At 38.8% G+C, this 23,707-nt stretch overlaps 1 protein-coding gene across 6 annotated transcripts; it reads left to right on the top strand.

Moving 5' to 3' along the window:
• The first annotated feature begins 1,227 nt into the window (after nucleotides 1-1,227).
• Nucleotides 1,228-23,290, top strand: ZNF639 (zinc finger protein 639). 6 transcript variants are annotated; one of them, XM_088838940.1, is made up of 7 exons: nucleotides 1,228-1,453; nucleotides 4,394-4,476; nucleotides 5,488-5,559; nucleotides 10,322-10,390; nucleotides 11,400-11,510; nucleotides 13,530-13,664; nucleotides 13,801-23,290. In XM_088838940.1, the coding sequence occupies exons 4-7, from the start codon at nucleotides 10,333-10,335 to the stop codon at nucleotides 14,952-14,954; spliced, it is 1,458 nt and encodes a 485-aa protein (XP_088695066.1). In that variant the 5' UTR covers nucleotides 1,228-1,453; nucleotides 4,394-4,476; nucleotides 5,488-5,559; nucleotides 10,322-10,332; the 3' UTR covers nucleotides 14,955-23,290. The 6 variants fall into 6 exon arrangements, with proteins under 6 accessions (XP_088695066.1, XP_088695084.1, XP_088695075.1 ...); XM_088838949.1 differs by lacking the exon at nucleotides 1,228-1,453 and adding an exon at nucleotides 1,460-1,676; XM_088838958.1 differs by lacking the exon at nucleotides 4,394-4,476.
• Nucleotides 23,291-23,707: the final 417 nt, after the last annotated feature.

Raw genomic sequence — 23,707 nt, 5'->3', positions numbered from 1 at the left:
AGGTGTACCTTTTCTATGAGTCGGCTTAGCCAACAGTGAGCTGATGTCCAGCTGCTGCCCGCGCGAAAGGCTCTCGAGGCCAGACCACGACGCTAGTGGAACCAAGGCGCTGGCGGGCAAAACCACCTCCTCTTTCCCAGGACCGCCGCCTGGTTTTCATCACTGCAGGCAAAGAGGAGCCTTAAAAGTGGTTCCATACCACCCCCTTGTGGCCTCCACCGTATCTGGTCAAGAAACAACCCTCCGGTAGAGGGGGAATAAAACACACTGTTCTTAACACATTTCAGAAACCTGTGTCAATTCCCTATTCCGTGCCATAACTAACTATAGTAGGATTAAAAGGTGCCTCTAAACCTCTTCGTACTTTGCAGGCCATGCCAGCATTCGTAAATATTCATTTGGGCTGAGCACACACATAAACGTTATGAGATTGTAAAAATTGAGCCTCACACACTAGCGTCTCTTTCAAATATGATATTATCTCCTGGGAGTTAGTTGATGGGGTCAGAGGAAGGTCTATGATTATTACTGTCCGGTGGTCGATTGGTTAGTATGCGATAGATGAAAGAAAAAAACACGCACTGCAGTCCTGCTAGTGACCTTGGGCACATGATAATCCAAAAGGGCCGCATCATCCACTTAACAATCACTAACGAATAAAACCTAGTCTCTACACCCTCACAAACTCACTTTACTAATTTGTAAATTTGCACTAACAACCTTAATTCTTTGTCAAAAAGATTAAACGTGTGATCACACCCCGTTCCCAAGTTTATTTATGCTTACTTAATTTAATCCTCTCTACATCTGCTCCTAGAAACTCAAGGTCAGAAAAAGTGAAATCATCTAATCCAATCCGCCATAATTTCACATTCATTCCACCAGCATTTTTTGAGGCAAGGAATTCGGCTAAAGACGAAGAATGACCCGCGATCTTTTAAATCCGCAACCCCACCCCCCGCCCTGCACTGTGGACGGCTGCCCTTATCGGCCCCAACAGGCGGCATTCCACTCTTTGCGGTTTGAAATGCCACATGCCTTCCCTAACCCGACCGTGACCATTCTCGCCTGTCCCCATGGAGGAACTTGGTGGGAAAAGGGCGTCTGGCGCGCGCCGCTGCTCCCACTTCCTCTGGGCGGGAGGGAGAGCGGGGCGGTGGTGGTGGAGGGAGTTCCCCGGCAGCCTCACTGGAAGCAATTCTCGAGGGTGGAATCACCGGCTCTTTCCGGGACGCGCGGTCCCCCTCCCGGAAGGCACCCGCGAAGGCGCGGCGGTGCCAGCAGGGGGCGCTGGCCGCCGGGCCACCCCTGGGGCTGGAGGCCGGTGCTCCCGCCTAGCCCCGGAGCGAGGCGCGGCCGAGCCGCTCGCTCCCCTGCCCCTACGCTCACCTCGTCACCTCCCCGCCCTGCCGGCGGGCCCCTGAGGCGTGCGGCGCAGGCGCGGAGCGCGGCGGTGAGTGCGGCCGCGGAGCCTGGGCCCCGGGCCTCGCAGGCCGGGCGGAGGGCACGCGGGGAGGGAGTGGGGCCGGCCCGGCCGAGCGCCGGGGAGCTCGAGGGCCACCGCCCGCCGCCGCGCGCCTGCGGGCAGGGCTGCGCTGCCCCTCCGCCCGCGCTCGGGCGTCTCGGCCGCCGCCTCGCAGCTGCGCCTGGGTTGGCCGGGCGGGCCGCGGGGACCGGTGAGTGTGAGGGCGGAGCGGCCCGGGTGCCGCACTGCTGCAAGGGCCGCGGGCGCGCGGGTGCAGCTTCCCGCGGGAGCCGGGAAGACCGGATGGCGCCTTTAAAACTGAAAGCCTGCCTTCGTTTTCCGGCGGGAAGGCGCGCCCCTCCCCCATCCCGGAGGCAGTTCCACCCTTGCGGAGGGCACCTTGGCCCCGGCTGGCCTCGCTCCCCCGCTGCTGTTTTTCCGAAGGGTGCCTTTGGGGTCGGGACGTGGGACTCCTGACTGGTCCCCGGGCCCGGATGGGGCCAGTACGTGGCGCGCGGGTGGAGAAGCCGGGTCCCGGTGGCTCCTGCGCGGCCTCGCTGGGCCCGGGGCCCCCATCCGTGCCACGCTGGCCCTCGGGCCCTGCCGGCTGGCGCGGTGACCCTCCGGCGGCGCATCCTTTGCCCGCGCCGGAAGTCGCAACCTTCAGGCTCTTAAGTCCCCAGCCAGTATAGTCTAAGGCAATTATTCGGGTACTTCTAACTCATTTTGGTCTTTTCAGTGCAGCCTAGGGACAAGAGTGATTTGAGGCAGTTTATCTCTAAGCAAAGAGATAAAGCCAAGACTGACAATAAATGGGACGTGTGGTGGGTTCTAGTTCAAGTTTCCTGCAGCGTTTTTGTGTTTTCATTTCTTTCAAAATCTGCAAAATATATACTTGTTTCAAAATGAGGCTGGGGAAGAACATGCTTCTAAAACTGTTTAGTATAAAACCAGCTTTTTATTGTAAATGCTTGTCTTGTATATATTTACCTTGCGTGAAAGGTCTTAAAAAGGTTGAACTCTTTGATACAAGTGCTGACTGCCGATAGGAGTCTGCCAATCTGTACTGTGTTTTGTACTTAGACGTTCTTATCGTTGAAAAAGTAACAGTTGGAAAGATGATGACAAGTGTCTTCTAAGTTGCTTTTTTTTTTTAGTGAGTGTTTTGGATGGCATGGTTAGCTTTTTGTAATTTTAAAGTATGTGTGAACAGGACTTGAGTGAAAAATTGCATGTTCAGAATCTTCCCATTAAAAGAGGAGGACTAGTGAGCAAATGTGTGTATGACATCCTTAGATAAAAAGCCAGAGTTCATCAGGGCAGTTATACACACAAAAGGCACATAAAAACATTTGCTGAAATGAAGGGTGGTTAGCATTTTTGGTCTTGTGGGCATTTTACCATCTTGCTTAAAGGAGGTCCGGTAAGCTTTTGGATATTGTTCAGCCCTAGGTAGGAGCCAAACATTTCCTGATCAAGGTAATCCTGTTCTTTTCACCTGACAGTCTGAATCCAAGCCAGCTTGCAACATTAATTCTAATGCCATGCTTGGTTTCCTTGCTTTTTTGAAAGAGTTTGAAGTGTTTAAAATGCTCGGCTGACAGTTTTCAGTGTTCCCTCTGATACTTGTAAAACATTTAGAACATGAAGTATAAAGCTTTCAGCTGTATAAATTCTGTACAAAAGAAGTATTAGAAATAAGTCTTAAGATTTTAGTTTATTACATAAATATGAAAACAGCTTTTTTTTTTAATGCACTTGATGGGATGAGCTCAGGGAATGGTAATTTGCGTTGTTAGATGAGGCATTATATATGTTGACACCATTTCTGCAAATATCATGGTTGTCAGTTTCTTTGAGTGATTCCCTCACCCTCCTCCCAATTGGTGGCTGACTAAGGACTGGAAGCAAGATGTAACTTGCTGGTGACAGTGATTAGAAATGAAGATTTAATCACACAATTGTAAACCCAGAAGTCAGAAGACACACTTTTTCACTGCTGGCTTTTCTACTAAGTTGACTTCACTTTCAATGAATTTGTTTCCTCCTCAGTAAAATTGGAGTAGATTTGATAGTAGCCTTTCTATCTACCTCACAGGATTGTTGTGAAAATCAAATAAAGAAAATTTGCAGTAAATTCAGCAGCACTTTATGTGTATGATTACATTATGTATAGTGTTGATAATTTATTACTCTTTAGTAGGTAAGTCGTGTCCGACTCTTGGGACCCCATGGACTGTGTATTTCCCACCATTCTCCTCTGTTCACGGGATTTCCCAAGCAGGAATTCTGGAGTGGGTAGCTGTTTCCTTCTTCAGGGGCTCTTCCCAACCCAGGGATCAAACCTGAGTCTCTTGCATTGGGAGGCGGGTTCTTTACCACTGAACCACCTAGGAAGCCCAGTATTGATATACCTAGCACTTAATAAAGCAGCAAAAATAGTATGTGCACTTCAAGTTCCCTACTGCCAGAACTGAGATGAGAAATAACAATGCCAAGTTCTACCTACTATGTACCTGTATCACCTTGGTGATAAGAAAAGAAGCTTATAAGTTCACAGAAAAAACTTTACAATGCATTTTATTCTCTGACATTCCTTATTTTCCCACTGCTATAGTAGAAAGAACGCTAATCTGAAATGGAGAAGAGTTCTGATTCTAACACTATTACTTCTGTTGGACTAATCACTTTATCTCTATTTCTATAAATAAAAGAGATTAAAAACATAGACTTGAAAATCTTATGTTCAAGTTAGATTTCTGTTCAACCCTGTCACTTATTTACTATTCCCCAGACTTAAGTTTATGCCTCAATTTCCTTATCACTTGTTGTTTAGCCATTATGTTGTGTCAGACTCTGCGATGGTTCCTTTGTCCATGGGATTTTCCAGGCAAGAATACTGAAGTGTGTTGCCATTTCCTTTTCCAGGGGATCTTCCTGACCCAGGGTCCCAACCTGTATCTCCTGCATCTTCTACAGTGCAGGCAGATTCTTTACCACTGAGCCACTTGGTAAGCCCTCTTTATCAGTAGCAACGGGTAGATAATAGTGATTTGGAGAGCGTGTTATAGATTTTTCTAATCATAGGTTTAAATTAAGAAGTTCACAGTCTGGTACATAATTGGTGCCCAATAAATGATCATTATTATTCTTCTATTAAATAATCTATCAGATCAGATCAGATCAGTCGCTCAGTCGTGTCCGACTCTCCGCGACCCCATGAATCACAGCACGCCAGGCCTCCCTGTCCATCACCAACTCCCAGAGTACACTCAAACTCATGTCCACAGAGTCGGTGATGCCATCCAGCCATCTCATTCTCCGTCGTCCCCTTCTCCTTCCGCCCCCAACCTTTCCCAAAGAGGATTTAAACAGTTTAAAATCTGTAATTTGGGAATTCCCTGGTGGTCCAGTGATTAGAACTCCGTGCTTCCACAGCAGAGGGCACATGTTCTATCCTTGGTCATGGAATTAAGATCCCACAGGCCACCCCAGTGCAGCCAAAAAAGAGGGAGAGGAAAAAAAAAAGCCTGTACTAATTTGTCAGCTTTCGTTGCATTGGCTTTCATTGTGACTGAATAAATTAATGGCAGGAGAAGGAGGTTCAATCCCCTGGAGTAGGAAATTGCAATCCATTCCAGTATTCTTGCCTGGAGAATCCCATGGACAGAGCACCCTGACAGGCTACAGTCCATGGGGTTTCAAGAGGTTGGACTCAACTGAGCACACACAAATAAATTAATGAGATTTATATTCCTGTGTATTTATTTATGTTCCTTTTTTGGTGTTAAGATAACTTGTAGAAGGTAAGTTCACTTCAAAGAAATATGACACATATTTACATATAGTCACATATTTATCAATTTATACAAGTTTTAGTACTTAATACAGTATGTATTCAAAAGAATATTGTACTTGAGTTTATTCTGTATAGCTTTCCAGTTAACTAATATCCAGTTCCTTGAGTCTTAGAAATGAAATACATTTTTGCTCATAAGACTCTTGTCCTATTTTTCCTACAGGCATATTTCGCCGTCTGTGACAACTTCCCTGTAATTCAATTTTCCTCACTCCAGTATTAAGAATTACACCAAGTAAGTGGGATGTAATAAAACTTGTTAGTCAATTTGATAACAGTCTATGGATATTTATTCAATAGCTGCCACATCTGTTTTGTTCTCAATAGAATGTTGAATGTGACCTCATGAGTAAGAAAAGGGTTTTTTCTTGAAAATTATATTCTGAGCCTCTGAATGATGAGGGTGTTTTTTTTTTCCCCTCTGATGCCAGAGGATTAATACAAATTTGTGACAGTATTTTTTTAAGGGGGTGTGTGGCTTCAGTATTCTTGCCTTGAGAACCCCATGAACACCCTGAAAAGGCAAAAAGATAGGACACTGAGAGATGAACTCCCCAGGTTGGTAGGTGCCCAATATGCTACTGGTGATCAGTGGAGAAATAACTCCAGAAAGAATGAAGGGATGCAGCCAAAGCCAAAACAACACCCAGTTGTGGATGGGACTGGTGATAGAAGCAAGGTTCGATGCTGTGAAGAGCAATATTTCATAGGAACCTGGAACGTTAGGTCCATGACTCAAGGCAAATTGGAAGTGGTCAAACAGGAGATGGCAAGAGTGAACGTCAACATTCTAGGAATCAGTGAACTGAGATGGACTGGAATGGGTGAATTTAACTCAGATGACCATTATATCTATTTCTGCTTTATTGACTATGCCAAAGCCTTTGACTGTGTGGATCACAATAAACTGTGGAACATTCTGAAAGAGATGGGAATCCCAGACCACCTGACCTGCCTCTTGAGAAACCTGTATGCAGGTCAGGAAGCAACTGTTAGAACTGGACATGGAACAACAGACTGGTTCCAAATAGGAAAAGGTGTACGTCAAGGTTGTATATTGTCACCTTGCTTATTTAACTTATATGCAGAGTACATCATGAGGAACGCTGGGCTGGAAGAAGCACAAGCTGGAATCAAGATTGCCGGGAGAAATATCAATAACCTCAGATATGCAGATGACACTACCCTTATGGCAGAAAGTGAAGAGGAACTCAAAAGCCTCTTGATGAAAGTGAAAGAGGAGAGTGAAAAGGTTGGCTTGAAGCTCAACATTCAGAAAACAAAGATCATGGCATCTGGTCCCGTCACTTCATGGGAAATAGATGGAAAAACAGTGGAAACAGTGTCAGACTTCGTTTTTTTGGGCTCCAAAATCACTGCAGATGCTGATTGCAGCCATGAAATTAAAAGACGCTTGCTCCTTGGAAGGAAAGTTATGACCAACCTTGATAGTATATTAAAAAGCAGAGACATTACTTTGCCAACCAAGGTCCGTCTAGTCAAGGCAATGGTTTTTCCCGTGGTCATGTATGGATGTGAGAGTTGGACTGTGAAGAAGGCTGATCGCCGAAGAATCGATGCTTTTGAACTGTGGTGTTGGAGAAGACTCTTGAGAGTCCCTTATACTGCAAGGAGATCCAACCAGTCCATTCTAGAGGAGATCAATCCTGGATGTTCATTGGAGGGACTGATGCTAAAGCTGAAACTGCAATACTTTGGCCACCTCATGCGACGAGTTGACTCACTGGAAAAGACTCTGATGCTGGGAAAGGTTGGGGGCGGGAGGAGAAGGGGACGACAGAGAATGAGATGGCTGGATGGCATCACCGACTCGATGGACATGAGTTTGAGTGAACTCCGGGAGTTGGTGATGGACAGGGAGGCCTGGCGTGCTGTGATTCATGGGGTCGCGGAGAGTCGGACACTACTGAGCGACTGAACTGAACTGAACTGAACTGACCATTATATCTACTACTGTGGGCAGGAATCCATTAGAAGAAATGGAGTAGCCATCGTGGTCAACAGGAGTCTGAAATGCAGTACTTGGATGCAATCTGGAAAATGACAGAATGATCTCTGTTTGTTTCCAAGGCAAACCATTCAATATCACAGTAATTCAGTTCTATGCCCCAACCAGTAATGCTGAAGAAGCTAAAGTTGAGCAGTTCTGTGAAGACCTTCTAGAACGAACACTGAAAAAAGATGTTCTTTTCATTTTAGGGGACTGGAATGCAAAAGTAGGAAGTCAAGAAACACCTGCATATTTGGCCTTGGAGTACAGAATGAAGCAGGGCAAAGGCTAACAGAGTTCTGCCAAGAGAATGCACTGGTCATAGCAAACACCCTTTTCCAACAACACAAGAGAAGACTCTACATGTGGACATAACCAGATGGTCAACACCGAAATCAGATTGATTATATTCTTTGCAGCCAAAGATGGAGAAGCTCTATACAGTCAGCAAAAACAAGACCGGGAGCTGACTGTGGCTCAGATCATGAACTCCTTATTGCCAAATTCAGACTGAAATTGAAGAAAGTAGGGAAAACCACTAGACCATTCAGGTATCACCACATCAAATCCCTTAGGACTATACAATGGAAGTGAGAAATAGATTTAAGGGAGTAGATCTGACAGAGTGCCTGATGAACTATAGATAGAGGTTCGTGGCATTGTACAGGAGACAGGAATCAAGACTATACCCAAGAAAAAGAAATGCAAAAATGCAAATGGCTGTCTGAGGAGGCCTTACAAATAGCTGTGAATAGAAGGGAAGCGAAAAGCAAAGGAGAAACGTAAAGATATACCATTTGAATGCAGAGTACCAAAGAATAGCAAGGAAAGGTAAGAAAGCCTTCCTCAGTGATCAATGCAAAGAAATAGAGGAAAACAGTAGAATGGGAAAGACTAGAGATCTCTTTAGGAAAATTAGAGATACCAAGGGAACATTTCATGCAAAGATGGGCACAAGAAAGGACAGAAATGATAGGGACCTTACAGAAGCAGAAGATATTAAGAAGAGGTGGCAAGAATACACAGAAGAACTGTACAAAAAAGATCTTAACGACGAAGATAATCACGATGGTGTGATCACTTACCTAGAGCCAGACATCCTGGAATGTGAAGTCAAGTGGGCCTTAGAAAGCATCACTATGAACAAAGCTAGTGGAGGTGGTGGAATTCCAGTTGAGCTATTTCAAATCCTAAAAGATGATGCTGTGAAAGGGCTGCACTCAATATGCCAGCAAATTTGGAAAACTCAGCAGTGACCACAGGACTGAAAAAGGTCAGTTTTCATTCCAATCCCAAAGAAAGGCAATGCCAGAGAATGCTCAAACTACTGCACAGTTGCACTCATCTCACACGCTAGTAAAGTCATACTCAAAATTCTCCAAGCCAGGCTTCAGCAATACATGAACCATGAACTTCCAGATGTTCAAGCTGGTTTTAGAAAAGGCAGAGGCACCAGAGATCAAATTGCCATCGAAATTTGATCATCGAAAAAGCAAGAGAGTTCCAGAAAAACATCTATTTTTGCTTTATTGACTATGCCAAAACCTTTGACTGTGTGGATCACAATAAACTGTGGAACATTCTGAAAGAGATGGACATACCAGACCACCTGACCTGCCTCTTGAGAAACCTGTATGCAGGTCAGGAAGCAACAGTTAGAACTGGACATGGAACAACAGACTGGTTCCAAATAGGAAAAGGAGTACATCAAGGCTGTATATTGTCACCCTGCTTATTTAACTTATATGCAGAGTACATCATGAGGAACACTGGGCTGGAGGAAGCACAAGGTGGAATCAAGATTGCTGGGAGAAATATCAATAACCTCAGATATGCAGATGACACCATCCTTATGGCATAAAGTGAAGAACTAAAGAGCCTCTTGTTGAAAGTGAAAGAGGAGAGTGAAAAAGTCGGCTTAAAGCTCAACATTCAGTAAACAAAGATCATGGCATCTGGTCCCATCACTTCATGGCATATAGATGGGGAAACAGTGGCTGACTATTTTTCTGGACTCCAAAATCACTGCAGATGGTGATTGCAGCCATGAAATTGAAAGACTCTTACTCCTTGGAAGGAAAGTTATGACCAACCTAGACAGCATATTAAAAAGCAGAGACATTACTTTGCCAACAAATGTCCGTCTAGTCAAGGTTATGGTTTATCCAGTGGACCTGTATGGATGTGAGAGTTCGACTATAAAGAAAGCTGAGTGCCAAAGAATTGATACTTCTGAACTGTGGTGTTGGAGAAGACTCTTGAGAGTCCCTTGGACTGCAAGGAGATCCAGCCAGTCCATCCTAAAGGAGACCAGTCCTGGGTGTTCATTGGTAGGACTGATGTTGAAGCTGAAACTACAATACTTTGGCCACTTGATGCAAAGAGCTGACTCATTGGAAAAGACCCTGATGCTGGGAAAGATTGAGGGCAGGAGGAGAAGGGGACGACAGAGGATGAGATGGTTAGATGGCATCACCAACTCGATGGACATGGTTTGGGTAAACTCCGGGAGTTGGTGGTGGACAGGGAGGCCTGGCGTGCTGCAGTTCTTGGGGTCACAGAGAGTCAGAAACGACTGAGCAACTGAACTGAACTGTGGCTTCAAAACTGTCAAAATGTTCCCAAAAGTTCTGTAAGAAATGTACCTATAAAACTCTTAATTTGGTGCCATAGGTACAATTTTTCTTTTATAAAAAATAAGCATAAGGCTTATGTAATTATTCAGTTTTCACAATTACATGAACATTTGAAAAGTTCTGTACCTCAGGAAGAAAGAAAACAGAACTCAGTGTCTTGCCTTTAAACTTGATCAGAAAAGTAAATCCAAAATACAAGCAGGATTGTTTAACATTTCTCTCATGAAGTCAATTTTTTTGTGATGCACATATTTTCTATCCCCAGCCAATTTTTTTATTAGAATAAATTTGCATAACAATATTAACACTTGTTATTTGTGATGTATTTGTTAAATTTTTCCATTTTTTAGATTAAAAAGATATGAATGAATATCCTAAAAAAAGGAAAAGGAAGACTTTACATCCTTCTCGTTATTCAGGTCAGTGTATGATTAAATTATTTAAAAGTTAGGCCATGTTTAATTCCCATGCAATTGTGTTTCCATCCATTTTCTCATAAATGATCTGATTAGAGTTAAATATCTGGGTCAACTTTTAGGTAAGAGGAAACTTTAAGTAAATTCTCTGAAGATATATTTCTGTGTTTGCTGTGTGCTAGGCATACATCAATATTTCACAGACATTTATTTTAATCCTCACAACTTCATAGTTTATAGATATTTAAGATTAGATATCCAAGTTACATACTTAAATAACATAATTGAGATTTGCCTGTGTTTCCCAAGCTTGTGCTTAAGTCTTAATAATAACCTTGATGGAAGATATTTTGCATCATTGGAAAAAAACTTTATCCTGTACATTATTTTCAGAAACGTTGTAAGTTTCATTTTGATTGTGTAATTTTAGATCCTTTCTTTGAGATTGGCTCTACTATCTTGGCAAATAAGAGGTCTTGACCATTTGTAACTAATGCTATGCACATGTATACTTGGGGCAGTCTCAGGTATACCTGTTAACCAAGCCAGCCTACTTGTTTTTCATATCTGAGGAAATTAAACCTGGTCTACCTAACTGCCCCTTCCTAGGCAAGAGTTGAAATGACTGTCTTCAGAAGCCCTAATTGGTCCTCGGACCTTCCTCTGTATATTATGCTTTCTCTGCAGTACATGGCAGATCTGCTTGGTAGTTAATTCATTGTTTTTTGCAATTAACACATTTTTTGCGTATTCATACTTTGTGGGACTCTTGACCATGGGAATTGTATCTTAGTGTGTTTCAAAGTATTATATTTTAAATTGTATAATTTATGGTTCTTTCAAAGTTCAAAGTCAGTATCTGAATTATGAAAGCCTTCAGAATTGAGGGAAATAGTAACACCTTATTACCAATACTATGAAAATTTATTTATTTTGGATAAAGAGATGGCTGTCTTTAGATGTTTATGTGTTCGGGGTGCTTGAAAATTTTTTAATTTTGTTTTATGTTCAGATTCCTCTGGAATAAGCAGAATTGCAGATGGATTCAATGGAATTTTTTCTGATCATTGTTACAGTGTTTGTTCTATGAGACAACCAGACTTAAAATATTTTGACAACAAAGGTATATTTAAATTTTCCAAAATATTTTCATTCAAATTGCTTTATAATTTTTCATTTCCTATTTGAAAATGTGGGTGAAAGTGATGATTTCAAAATGAGCACGTATCTAAACTTGTTTTAAGAAAACAAGACTTTTGGGTAAGTGAATTTTAATTTTTAACATTATTTCAAACATGTACATCAAAAACACATCTTCCTCTATCAGTTTTAGTCAGCTAGGAATTGGTGGCAAAGCAGGAGTGACCCAGAGTTTTGAGTATTTATGATGAAAAGTTAAGAATAGTGGTATTTCAGGGAGTTCCCTGATGATCCATTAGTTAAGACTCCGTTCTTCCACTGCAGGGGGTGCAGGTTTAATCCTGGTTAGAGAACTAAGATCCTAAGTGCCATGTAGAGTGGAAAAAAAAAAACACACAAAAAGAACAGTGTTACACACAGTTCTTCTGCTCAGCTATACATTTCAGTTTGGAGGGCTAATGGAAGGAACGAACACAAGGTGAAGGATGTGGCCCTTAAAGAACATTCAGTCAGAGACATCAGTGTGAACTCATTTGGCTTAATATAGGCACAAGCAGTTACATACGGAAACATTTATGGGATGTCAGTATATTTGTAGTAGTGCACATGCACATATTTTTTGCTCTGTTAACTGAGAGTCTAACAGAAATGACCTCCCAGTAGCAATGAGCACATCTAGTGCCCTGATCTTGGTTTCTAATACCATTTTCCAATAAAAAGAACAAGGGCGTCTTGGAGAAATGGCTGATTCTAGCTCTGGAGCAGGAAACCTAAAAGATGAGCCTAGACCATTTTGTTGTGCCAGAAAATGAGAAAGTACTCAACATATAGAGTCATTCAATACAAGTATACCGAAGGAGTATAAGGAGCCAACTAAAGAGCTCCCAGTAGCCAAAGCTGAAACAGTTTGAGAGGGGGAGAAATTGAACTATAACCCAAAGTATAAAGTAAATATCCATAAGTCTGTACTGATATAAATAAATGATAGAATAAATAAATAAAGGAGAAGAAACAAATCTGTACAGAAGAACTCCAGATTATTTACATAGCTAATCCTCCCTCAAGGAGGTGAAGCATAACTTTCCACTCCTAAAGTATGGACTGCACTCAGTAACTTAATTCCAAATTGTAGAGTATGGAAAGTAAAAGGTGACTTTACAGTGGAGAAATCTGATAAAGCCCCAGGTTATCAAGTTCAGTGTCAGCAGTCGTAATAGTGTTAATAGTTTATACCTCTATATGATGTGATTTTTAAAACAAGGCAGTTTGCCTCTGTGTTTACCTTCCAATAATCCATAAGGGAAAGGGAAGTCTCTCAGTCGTGTCCGACTCTTTGCAACCCCATGGACTGTAGCCCACCAGGCCCCTCCATCCATGGAATTTTCTAGGCAAGAGTACTGGAGTGGGTTGCCATTTCCTTCTCCAGGGGATCTTCCCAACCCAGGGATCGAGCCTGGGTCTCCCGCATTTTGGGCAGATGCTTTACTGTCTGAGCCATCCCAGTCTAATCATGAAAAAGCAAAGTTCATTGTGGGGCATCCTGCAAAATACCTGACCAGTCTCCTTAGGGCTGTCATGGTCATCAAAAGCAAGGGAAGTCTGAGAAACTGCCACAGCTAGCTGTAGCCTAGAGATATGACAAATAAATGTTATGTATCCTGGATGGGACCTTGGAACAGAAAAAAGAGATAAAGACTAAGGAAGTCTGGGTGAAGTATGGACTTCAGTTAATGATCGCTTACCAGCATTTGGTCACTGTTACAACACACAATGTAAGATGTTAACAACGGAGAAACTGAATGCGGGATATGTGGGAATTCTCTGTATTACCTTCTTATTTTTTTCTGTAAATTTGAAACTTCTGAAAAATAAAGTCTTTTTTAAAAAGACATGATGTTGAAGCCCAGTTTTCTCTAGTGACTGGCATTTCAGTTTGTCCATGTAATGTTTAATGTTTTGATCGATATAAATAATAAGTATTTTTCCAAATTTTTTTTTACAGATGATGATTCTGATACAGAGACATCAAATGAATTGCCAAAATTTACAGATGGAATCAAAGCCAGAAACAGAAATCAAAACTACTTGGTTCCCAGTCCTGTACTTAGAATTCTAGACCACACTGCTTTACCTACAGGTAAGAGAAACTAATAGCATCTGCACAGTTTGTATAGTTCAGTGAAAAAAATAATAAAATGAACTTCTTTTTGCCAATTACTTATTTAATAGGTCTTATTTAGTAATAATAATAATAGTCTTGCTTTGTTTTTCAGAAAAATCTGCTGATATTGAAATTTGTGATGAAGACTGTGACTCCCCTGAATCAGTCCACCAGCAAGCGCAAGAGGAGAGCCCCATAGAAGTTCACACTGCTGAAGATGTTCCAATTGCCGCAGAAGTGCATGCAATTTCTGAAGACTATGATATAGAGACAGAAAACAACTCCTCTGAGAGTCTCCAAGACCAAACTGATGAAGAGCCACCAGCTAAACTTTGCAAAATTGTTGACAAGAGCCAAGCTTTGAATGTGACTGCCCAGCAGAAATGGCCTTTACTGAGAGCTAATAGCAGTGGCCTCTATAAATGTGAACTTTGTGAGTTCAACAGCAAATATTTTTCTGATTTAAAGCAGCATATGATCTTGAAGCACAAGCGTACTGATTCAAACGTGTGTCGAGTATGCAAAGAGAGTTTCTCTACCAACATGCTTCTGATCGAACATGCCAAACTCCATGAAGAGGACCCCTACATATGTAAATACTGTGATTATAAGACCGTAATTTTTGAGAACCTCAGCCAGCACATTGCAGACACCCATTTTAGTGATCACCTTTATTGGTGTGAGCAATGTGACGTACAGTTCTCCTCAAGCAGTGAACTCTACCTACATTTCCAGGAGCACAGCTGTGATGAACAGTACTTGTGTCAGTTCTGTGAACATGAAACAAATGATCCAGAAGACTTGCATAGCCATGTGGTAAATGAGCATGCATGTAAATTAATAGAGTTAAGTGATAAGTATAACAATGGAGAACATGGACAGTATAGCCTCTTAAGCAAAATCACATTTGACAAATGTAAAAACTTCTTTGTTTGTCAAGTATGTGGGTTTCGGAGTAGACTTCATACAAATGTTAACAGACATGTTGCTATTGAACATACTAAAATTTTTCCTCATGTTTGTGATGACTGTGGAAAAGGCTTCTCAAGTATGCTAGAATATTGCAAACATTTAAATTCACATTTATCTGAAGGGATTTATTTATGTCAGTACTGTGAATATTCAACAGGACAGATTGAAGATCTTAAAATTCATCTAGATTTCAAGCATTCGGCTGATTTACCTCATAAATGTAGTGACTGCTTAATGAGGTTTGGAAATGAAAGGGAATTAATAAGTCACCTTCCAGTCCATGAAACAACTTGATTGTTCTCTTTAACTTCCATAATGTTGATGTGAAATAATAAATTCAACTATTTTGAAAATGTTAAAATGGATGATTTTAAACACAACTTGTGAGAATTGTCTTTAACAAGATCTTTTTAATTGCCAATTTTCCTGGCATTGCTGCCTTTTCAGTATATAGTTGTATCCTAAATGTGGTATTTTCAATGCATTCATAGTTTTAACCACTTTTGGTGACTGTCATCGTGTTTCTTGCATGTGCTCTGATTTTATGAGTTGATAGGAAACATTCGCTAAAGAAACTAGTTTTCCTTCCATAAATACAGGTGTTACAAACTTTTTTCTTCTTTAAACTCAAAACAAGATCAATCTTTCATGAATGAAGTCATTAAAGTACTGCACTTCCAGAGCTAAAGTGCAACATAATGCACAGTTAAGTCCACTGATAGTCCCGTTAACACGATGCAGACCCTGCTTTTGCATTCCCCAGTAGTTCCTGTTCCCAAAACAGTCATTGAACTCTGCATCTGTGAGTCTTTCAGTGACATCCGGAGCCTGTGTTTTGGTAAGAAGGAAAGATCTGATTTTCTTGGCAATCCTTTTTTTTTTGTAATCCTATTTTAGTCCCTATCTATGTGCTAAATAAGCTTAGATGGGGAGGAACTGATAAGGGGTTAAACAATGAAGGAACATTTCATAACTCATTTATAAATGAAACAGGTCATTTATAATCTGTTCATATTTCATTTTCAGTTATGCAACTGCAAAGTCATGCCTGAACTTCTGATACCAAATCATTTGTTTTCTGAGAAAACCCACTGAAGTATTAAAATAGAAATAGGAAGGTATGAGAGGTTGGGGTTGCTATTATGAGAAGGTATAAATTACTTCTGATAATGGTAAATCAATCTTAGCGTCTGTATTTTCTGTGGCTGCCATAACAAATGATCGCAAACTGAGTGGCTTAAAAAGTAGAAGTTTATTGTCTCACAGTTGTAGAGGCTAGAAATTCAAAATTGAAATGTTAGCATAGTTGGTTCCTTCCAAGAGCTGTAAAGGAAGAATCTGTTCTCGGCTACTCTCCTTGACTTTATGTGGTCATCTTCATGTTCACATGGTCTCCCTGTGTCCAAGTCTGTCTCCCTTTTACAAGGAATCAAGCAGTCATTGGATTTAGGCCTACCTTGCCAAGCTCATTTTAACCTAATAAAGACACTATCCCCAAATAAGGTCGTATTCGATTACTTCAACATGTGAACTGGGGAGACTGAGGACACAACCACCACAATTCAGTAACAGCTTCTTAAATAGTATCAGGAAGATGGTACTTTGTGCATCATTGGCCTCAAATACGATAAACACTGCTGCTAACAAACTATTGTCACTCAGGAATATTAATATAGTTGAAAAGACTGGTTTATGACCTATGGTTTTCCCACCTTGAGACCCATGGGAGTTTAGTCTGTTTTGTAAATAGTGACAGCAATAAGTTTTTCAAAACCGCTTTTATTTCCACCCTATTGTCATATATGCATACTTGTATTCCTAGAAATTACCATTCCATCTGATTATAACATTCCAGGTAGGGCTGTCTGGTAAAAACGTTTCTTAGAAGACGTAAAATTGTAATTTAATTGGAAGAAAACCTTAGAAACCATCTGATCTACACCCTCTTGTTTTCTATGTTTCTTATAGAAACAGGTTATTATTAGGCCAAGGTCACAAAACCAGTTAGAGCAGACAGGAGTGGAATCTAAGTTATTTGGCTTCCAGTCTAGTGATGTTTCCATTATACCATGTTATAGAAATCTGAGCTTTGTCCTTCCAGTCTAGTGATGTTTCCATTATACCATGTTATAGAAATCTGAGCTTTGTCCTTGAGATATTTTTCATGACTACTTATCCTAGCCAAGAATTACCTTCTTGGTAATTCGGTTTTTATACATTTTCCAATATCCATTCAGCTTCAGGAATTTGATTTTCAGAAAACAAACCTTAAGTAATGACTTGGTTTATTTTTTTCTAATTGTGTATCTTATAGCATTACATTTTTGATTAGGCATTAGTAATCAAATTAGAGATTGTAATGGATCAACTTGAGGCATTAAATCCAAGTTTTAGAACCATATAATTTGGTGATTTTTTGATGAATCTGCAGCTTGAGGCCACATTTTACTGCCAGTTTGTCCAATAAAATCTTTTTGCTTTGACTCAGCTTTCAAATAAGCCTATGAGTGACCATTAAATTGCTGCAGTAGCAAGTCTATGTTTTTAGTTTAATGAACTTTGGAAAAACAAACTTACCTAAAAAGAAAATTTTCTAACTGCTTCTGGATTTTTTTCTACTCGAAGACATATTTCCACTGTATTCTTGTGACTCAAGAATACATTAACGGAATACACAAAAGAATTATTGCCAGCAGTGAACAGTAGTGATGGATCTTTTGTTTTTTTCTTTTCATCTTCACCTTGAAATGAGTGTTATTTGAAAATGATTGTGTGGTATTCAAAAGCCTCTCTTTCTGCTTGTAAATCTGCCAGTTTTCACATTTTAAATCGCCTTTCTTAGGTTCCCCTGAATATGTATCATCACATACTAGCCAGTTTCTTCTTTTCACAGGGTCCACAACTTGTTAGGTGATTGCTGAATTAGTCACAGGTGTAGCATATACAGGTTTCTGGGGGTTTTCCCCCTAGTAAGCTAACAATATTCCTAATTTTTAAATCTGATTTTCAAAGCATTGAATTAATTCCTGGCACTTTACAGTTTATCTTAGCTTGTTTTCTCAGTCTTACTACCTTTTACAAGTAGGTTAATATATCCCCCAAACTACTGTGATTAATTTTTAATGGATTCTGATTACTTAAAAGCACTATAAGTGATATAAATTTGAAAAAGCTAATAAAAATCAACTAGCCACAATCCTCCTGGGAAGCAGGTTGACTTAAAATAATCAATACTACTTACTTAACTGAAAATAAATAGTTAACGATTAACTGTAAATCCCAACAGAGAAGCATTTTGGTTAGTCAGTTTTACACTACAATTAACAGTCTCATCCCTGTAAATTAAAACTGAATTTTTGAAGATACAGTCTTTTGTAACTTTCAGTTCTGATGACTGAAGATACAGAATATTAGAATTTCTATTCATGGCATTGTGTTTATGAATTTTAAATATACCTTGTATTGGTTTAGCTTTCCATAAATTAATATCTTAAGACAACATTCAAATCTAAGAGAAAGAAATGTATACATTTATGGTGTAAAATATACACAAAGCTTGAAGCTGTCACATGTAATTTATATGTTTATATGAAATTACATGCTCAATTTACAAGTTTAAAAACAATTTTAATGGTGTTTGCTCTATACTAATGATTTGAAAAATAATTTTCTATACAAAGATTTTCCATATTAAAGTATCACCACGACTTCCTTACTAAGTTCATCCTCTTTAATAACCTTGATATTAAACTAGTAACTCCCTGAACCTAAAATAAAGCATTTGTGAAAAGTAATTTCTTTATTGTAAAAAGAAACAATTTTCTCACATTGCTAAATAGCAATATTGTATTATCTACTGGGTTTTTTCACATATTTTGAAAAGAATGACTTTAAATTCTTTTTTTAAAGGAATTCTTGTTGTCATAACTTTATTGTTTATTTTGAGTTTTAAATAGGCAAACACATATGACCTGGAAAATTTTTTTTTTGCAGCTAAAAATATTGAATGAATTATACATTGAAAATTTTAATGAAAAGTATATTTTGAATAAAAAATGTTTTCTAGTTTTTAACATCTATCAGTAGTGTCTGCTACTGAAAAACATTACAGATGAAATAGTTGGTACTTTTGCACTTATTCTTCAGAGTAAGCTAAAATTAGGAATTGGAATCAAATGAAAATAACACAAGCATCATTTCTGGTGGGTGATGGGTTGATTTTTGTTTTGTTTGGGGGAGGGATGTTTTTGTTTTTGATCCTCTACCTAAAGACCATTTACCATGATGTTTTGGATTTTGGTTGACTGAAATGTGAGAGTATTAAATTCTTTTTTCTTGCCTACCTTGCACATTTTATGCTATAACCTTACGTTTCTCAAATATATTGCTCAAGCTATATTCTATGACTGGTTACCCTTCTCTTTGCAACCCTTTCTTACCTCATTTGAATTTTCAGAAAGTCTCAAGAGAGTAAAATTTTCTCAGCAAGGAGAGAGTGGATGTCTTAATTCTTCCTTCTCTCTATTCTCCAAACTGTTAAAATAACTTAACTCCTTTCATACCATATACCTCTTCAGTCACTTCTACACCCTGTAAATATTTTATAATTCCCTGTCTAACAGAAGTAGTGAATTTATAAATTTTAATGTGTTTATTTTAGATTTTTAAGAAGCAGAATATGGCACTTTTCTTTCTGGCTGTGCTGCACAACTTGTGGAATCTTAATTCCCCAACCAGAGATTGAACCCAGGCCACAGTAGTGAAAGCGCTTAGTCCTAACCACTGGACTGCCAGGGAGTTCCCTCATAGCACTTCTTTATGGTTATAAGATATAGTTGATTGCATTCTTTATTGAACAACTAAATTGCTGAAGTAGAAAAACTAACACAGAATGACAGAATGTTAATTTGGAAGGAACCTCAGAAATAATCTAATCCAGACCCATAAAGCACATTACATAAAATTAATTGTATGTAGGACATTATGGTTTTAAATTATATGTTGTAAAATGTAACACATCAAATCTCATTCATTAATATTTTTACTTAGGACAGAACTAATTTTTTTTTAAACAAACTTTTAAAGAAAAACATGAAGTAAATAACGATACATCGACATGGAAAAAATAGGTAAAACATGGGGGATGACAAATTTGAGAACACAAAATCCTTATCTAAACTTATTTATAGCTCAAAAAATGGTTCTCTAACATCATTAGTCAAATGCTTTTTAAGCTATAATAAATAGGACTTATAACTCTCTAGCACTCTTCAAAGAATTTTAGAAAAAGTAAAAATGTACCCTATTTTTTCAGTGAAATGTCATACCAGACAACAAGAGAGAAAATAATGTAACGGGGGTTCTGGATCATGGCATGAGGCCTTATTTTCTAGTCCCTGTTCAGTTCAGTTCAGTAGCTCAGTCGTGTCCGACTCTTTGCGACCCCATGAATCACAGCACGCCAGGCCTCCCTGTCCATCACCAACTCCCGGAGTTCACTCAAACTCATGTCCATCGAGTCGGTGATGCCATCCAGCCATCTCATTCTCTATCGTCCCCTTCTCCTCCCGCCCCCACTGTTAGCTAACCGTAAATTGTGTGACTAACCAAGGACAATGGATGTAATGTTACCAAGTTTTTCTTTCAACTCCTTAAAAACTTGTTTCACTACTAGTCTGTTTAACAACTGTGGTATGTCTCTTCTCAAGCCATATGCACAGGGATACAAAGATAAAAACTATGGTTCCTGTCCTCAAAGTGATTTACCATATAGGGCAGGAAACTCTTCTCTGTCATTCTTATGAACTCCAGTTAAATATGAAGCTGAGTGCCTTTTGTGTTTCTAACTGTTCACTTTCTATATAATGCTACCACAAACATTCTTGTATGAGTTAAGGTGTTTGGGAACTTTTTTTTTTATCCTTTGGAGGGATGTGGGCTTTCTGTAAATATTTTTTGTATGCTTGTGATTAAATACATCCAAAATATTATCCAGACCGGCTCAAGTTTATACACCCATCAGATGATTATGTTTCCCTGCCTCCTTATAGACAATAAAGTGATTTGATTTTGGTAAATCTGAAGGGCATAAAGCAGTGTGTTACTATAGTTTGAATTTGCATTGTTTGATTACTAACAAGATTGGAAATGTCTGAATATGTTCATGAGACACTTTGGTTTCTCATTTCGTGAAGTGCTTTTGCATATGCTTTGTTTGTTTGTTTTTGCAGTGAAAGCCCAATGTCCTAACCACTGGACCACCAGGGAATTGCTCTTTGTCCACTTTTCTATTGGGTTTTCTGGTTACTTTTGAGAAGTTCTTTAAAATTTTTAATTATTGGTCCTTTGTTAATGATATACACTGCAAAGAACAGATTTCCAGATTGTCATCCATTGCTGATGTCTTTTGTTGAACAGAAATCTTGACATTTAATGTGGATAGATCCATCACATTTTACCTTACAGGCTGTGCTTTCTACCACCTTGTTAACAAACTCTTCTGTAACCCCAAAGTCACAGAACTGTTTTCCTACATCTTCTCCTAGTAATGTTCTGGTTGTACCTTTTGTGTTTAGGTCTGAATTTCTCTGTGTGTAAGAATGATTCAAGTTTTATTTTTGTTCATTCAAGTGAGCCAAATTCATCAGTACTATTTGTTAAATAATGCATTCTTCTCCCAGTGATTCATGATAACAATTTGATCATGGGCATAATTGGCATACAGATTTGTGTCTGTACTCATTATATTCCTGTTTGTTCCTGCAATAGTATCACATGTTTTAACAGTTACTTAAAACATTGTAGCTTTCCAATGTCTTTCTTTTAATTGGAGTATGATTGCTTTACAATGTTATGTTTTTGTTGTACAATAAAATGAATCAGCTCTATGTGTGCATATATCCCCTCCCTTTTGGATCTCACTCCCCAACCCCCATCCCACGTGTAAAATAAATAGCTAGTGAAAACTGCTAGAAAACACAGAAAGCTCAACTCAGTACAGTATGTCTTAATATCAGGTAGTGTGCAGCTCAGTATAGTATGTGTTAATATCAGGTAGTGTGAATTTGTTCTCTTCGCTCTTCTTTTGAGAATTGTTTTAGCTATTGGTGGACTTTTCCTTCTTCCATGTAAATTTAGAATTAGTTCCAAATTCCATCTAAAGTCTTGTTGAAATTGCATTATAATTATGATCATTTTAGAGGGAATTGACAGCATTATAGTGTTAAATCTTTGCTTTCATAAACATTGTATATTTCTCCATTTACTTAGGTCTCTTTTAATGTTCTTTAAAAAATTTTCCATAAAGGTTGTATGCAGTTTTTGTTAAGTCAATAACTAGATTCTTTACTTTTGGTTGCTTTGACATGCTTTCTTGTTTTCTAATTGGTTACTGCATGTTTGTAGGAAAGCTTCTGAATTTTGAAATATTGATTTTGCATATAGAAATGTTAGGGTTTTAATCTTTTTAGTTTTAATAGCTGTCTTTCCTTAATTTTTAATGTAAGTCATCATATATAATTGTCATAAAATATATACGTGTTTCTTTACTCCTAGTCTGTGAGTCCCGAATGGCTCTTTTTTTCTTATCACAGAATTTGGCAGTTCTTCCACTACCATAAAGAGCAAGAATAGCATTAGCAGGCATTCTCTTTTTTGTTCCTAGCCTTAAGTGTTCAGTTCAGTTCAGTTCAGTTCAGTTCAGTTGCTCAGTCGTGTCCGACTCTTTGCGACCCCATGAATCACAGCACGCCAGGCCTCCCTGTCCATCACCAACTCCCGGAGTTCACTCAAACTCATGTCCATCAAGTCGTTTATGCTGCTCTAATCTCCCTGTCAAGTATATTTTCTGTAGGTCTTGGTAAGTAGCCTTTAGCAGTTTTCTTAGTTTTGAAGACTTTTTATTGTAAGCAGGATTAAACTTTAGCAGTGATTTTTTTCTATAGCTATTGAGATAAATGTGGGCTTTCTCCTGTAAGTCTGCTAATATGAATTCCATTGGTTGATTTTCTAATATTGAATTATCTTTGTATTTCTAGGAAAACTGTACCTGTAGAAAACAAAATTTTTAATACAATGTTGGATTCAGTTAGGTAATATTTCACATAGGATATTTGCCTCTATAGTCATACATGTGATTTTCTTTACTGACACCTCCTATAAGTGGTATTAAGGTTATTCTAGTCTTATAAGTGAGTTGGTCTGTTTTTTTCTCTTGTTCTATGCTTTGCAAAAACCTATATGAGATAAGATTAATCTTTTCTTGAAAGATTTAGTAAAAGGTTATCTCTAAAGTCATTTAGGCTGGCTTGTTTTTGGTATATATGGGAAATTGCCATTTCAATTTTTTGAATACTTACTAGTTTTTCATAAGTTTTTAAATAATTGAATTTTAGTTTCTGTTAATCTCTGTTTTATTTAGCCTTTTCATTTAATTTTTTCTCCTTTCTTCTTTATGTTTACTCATGTGGTTTTTGCCTATGAGTCTTCCATAATAAGGAAAATGATGGATTAAATTACTTATTATATGAAAACACTTATTTTTATAATTTATAACATGTAATGTCACTTTTATTTGAAATACAATAATTACATTAAACATGTAGTTGTTATTTGTAAAGTGATACTATGATTTTAAAAATTCCAATAATATAAATAAAGCAAAAGTTATCTTTGAGATCTCCTGTGTTCAAAACTGATTTTGAGTGGTTTAGGATTTCACATAGCTACTAACTGGCATATTGTAGATACGAACTAAGGTCTTCAGATTAAGTTACATGCTCTTTCATTAAAAGATTTCTTCTTCAAAATATATTTGTTGAATAAACATGAAGATCTCAGAATGATAAGTGCTTTCACCTTTCTCATGCTGGTTGATGCTTGAAATTCATCCTTAAAATTTCATTCCTTTTTGCTTAATGCCTTAACATGATTTTAAATTATAGTACTTATTGGTCAGGCAAGTACAACAGAATTCTTTTGATTTCAGAGTGTTTTGTGCTTTTTAATTCTTTATCTCTTTCCCTACCCTCCCTATCTACACCATAAAC

The sequence above is a fragment of the Moschus berezovskii genome, chromosome 1 (genome assembly GCF_049115385.1).
Source record: "Moschus berezovskii isolate FMDL1 chromosome 1, NW_MosBer_1.0, whole genome shotgun sequence".
Lineage (NCBI taxonomy): Eukaryota > Metazoa > Chordata > Mammalia > Artiodactyla > Moschidae > Moschus > Moschus berezovskii.
This window is presented reverse-complemented; position numbering and strand designations above follow the sequence as displayed.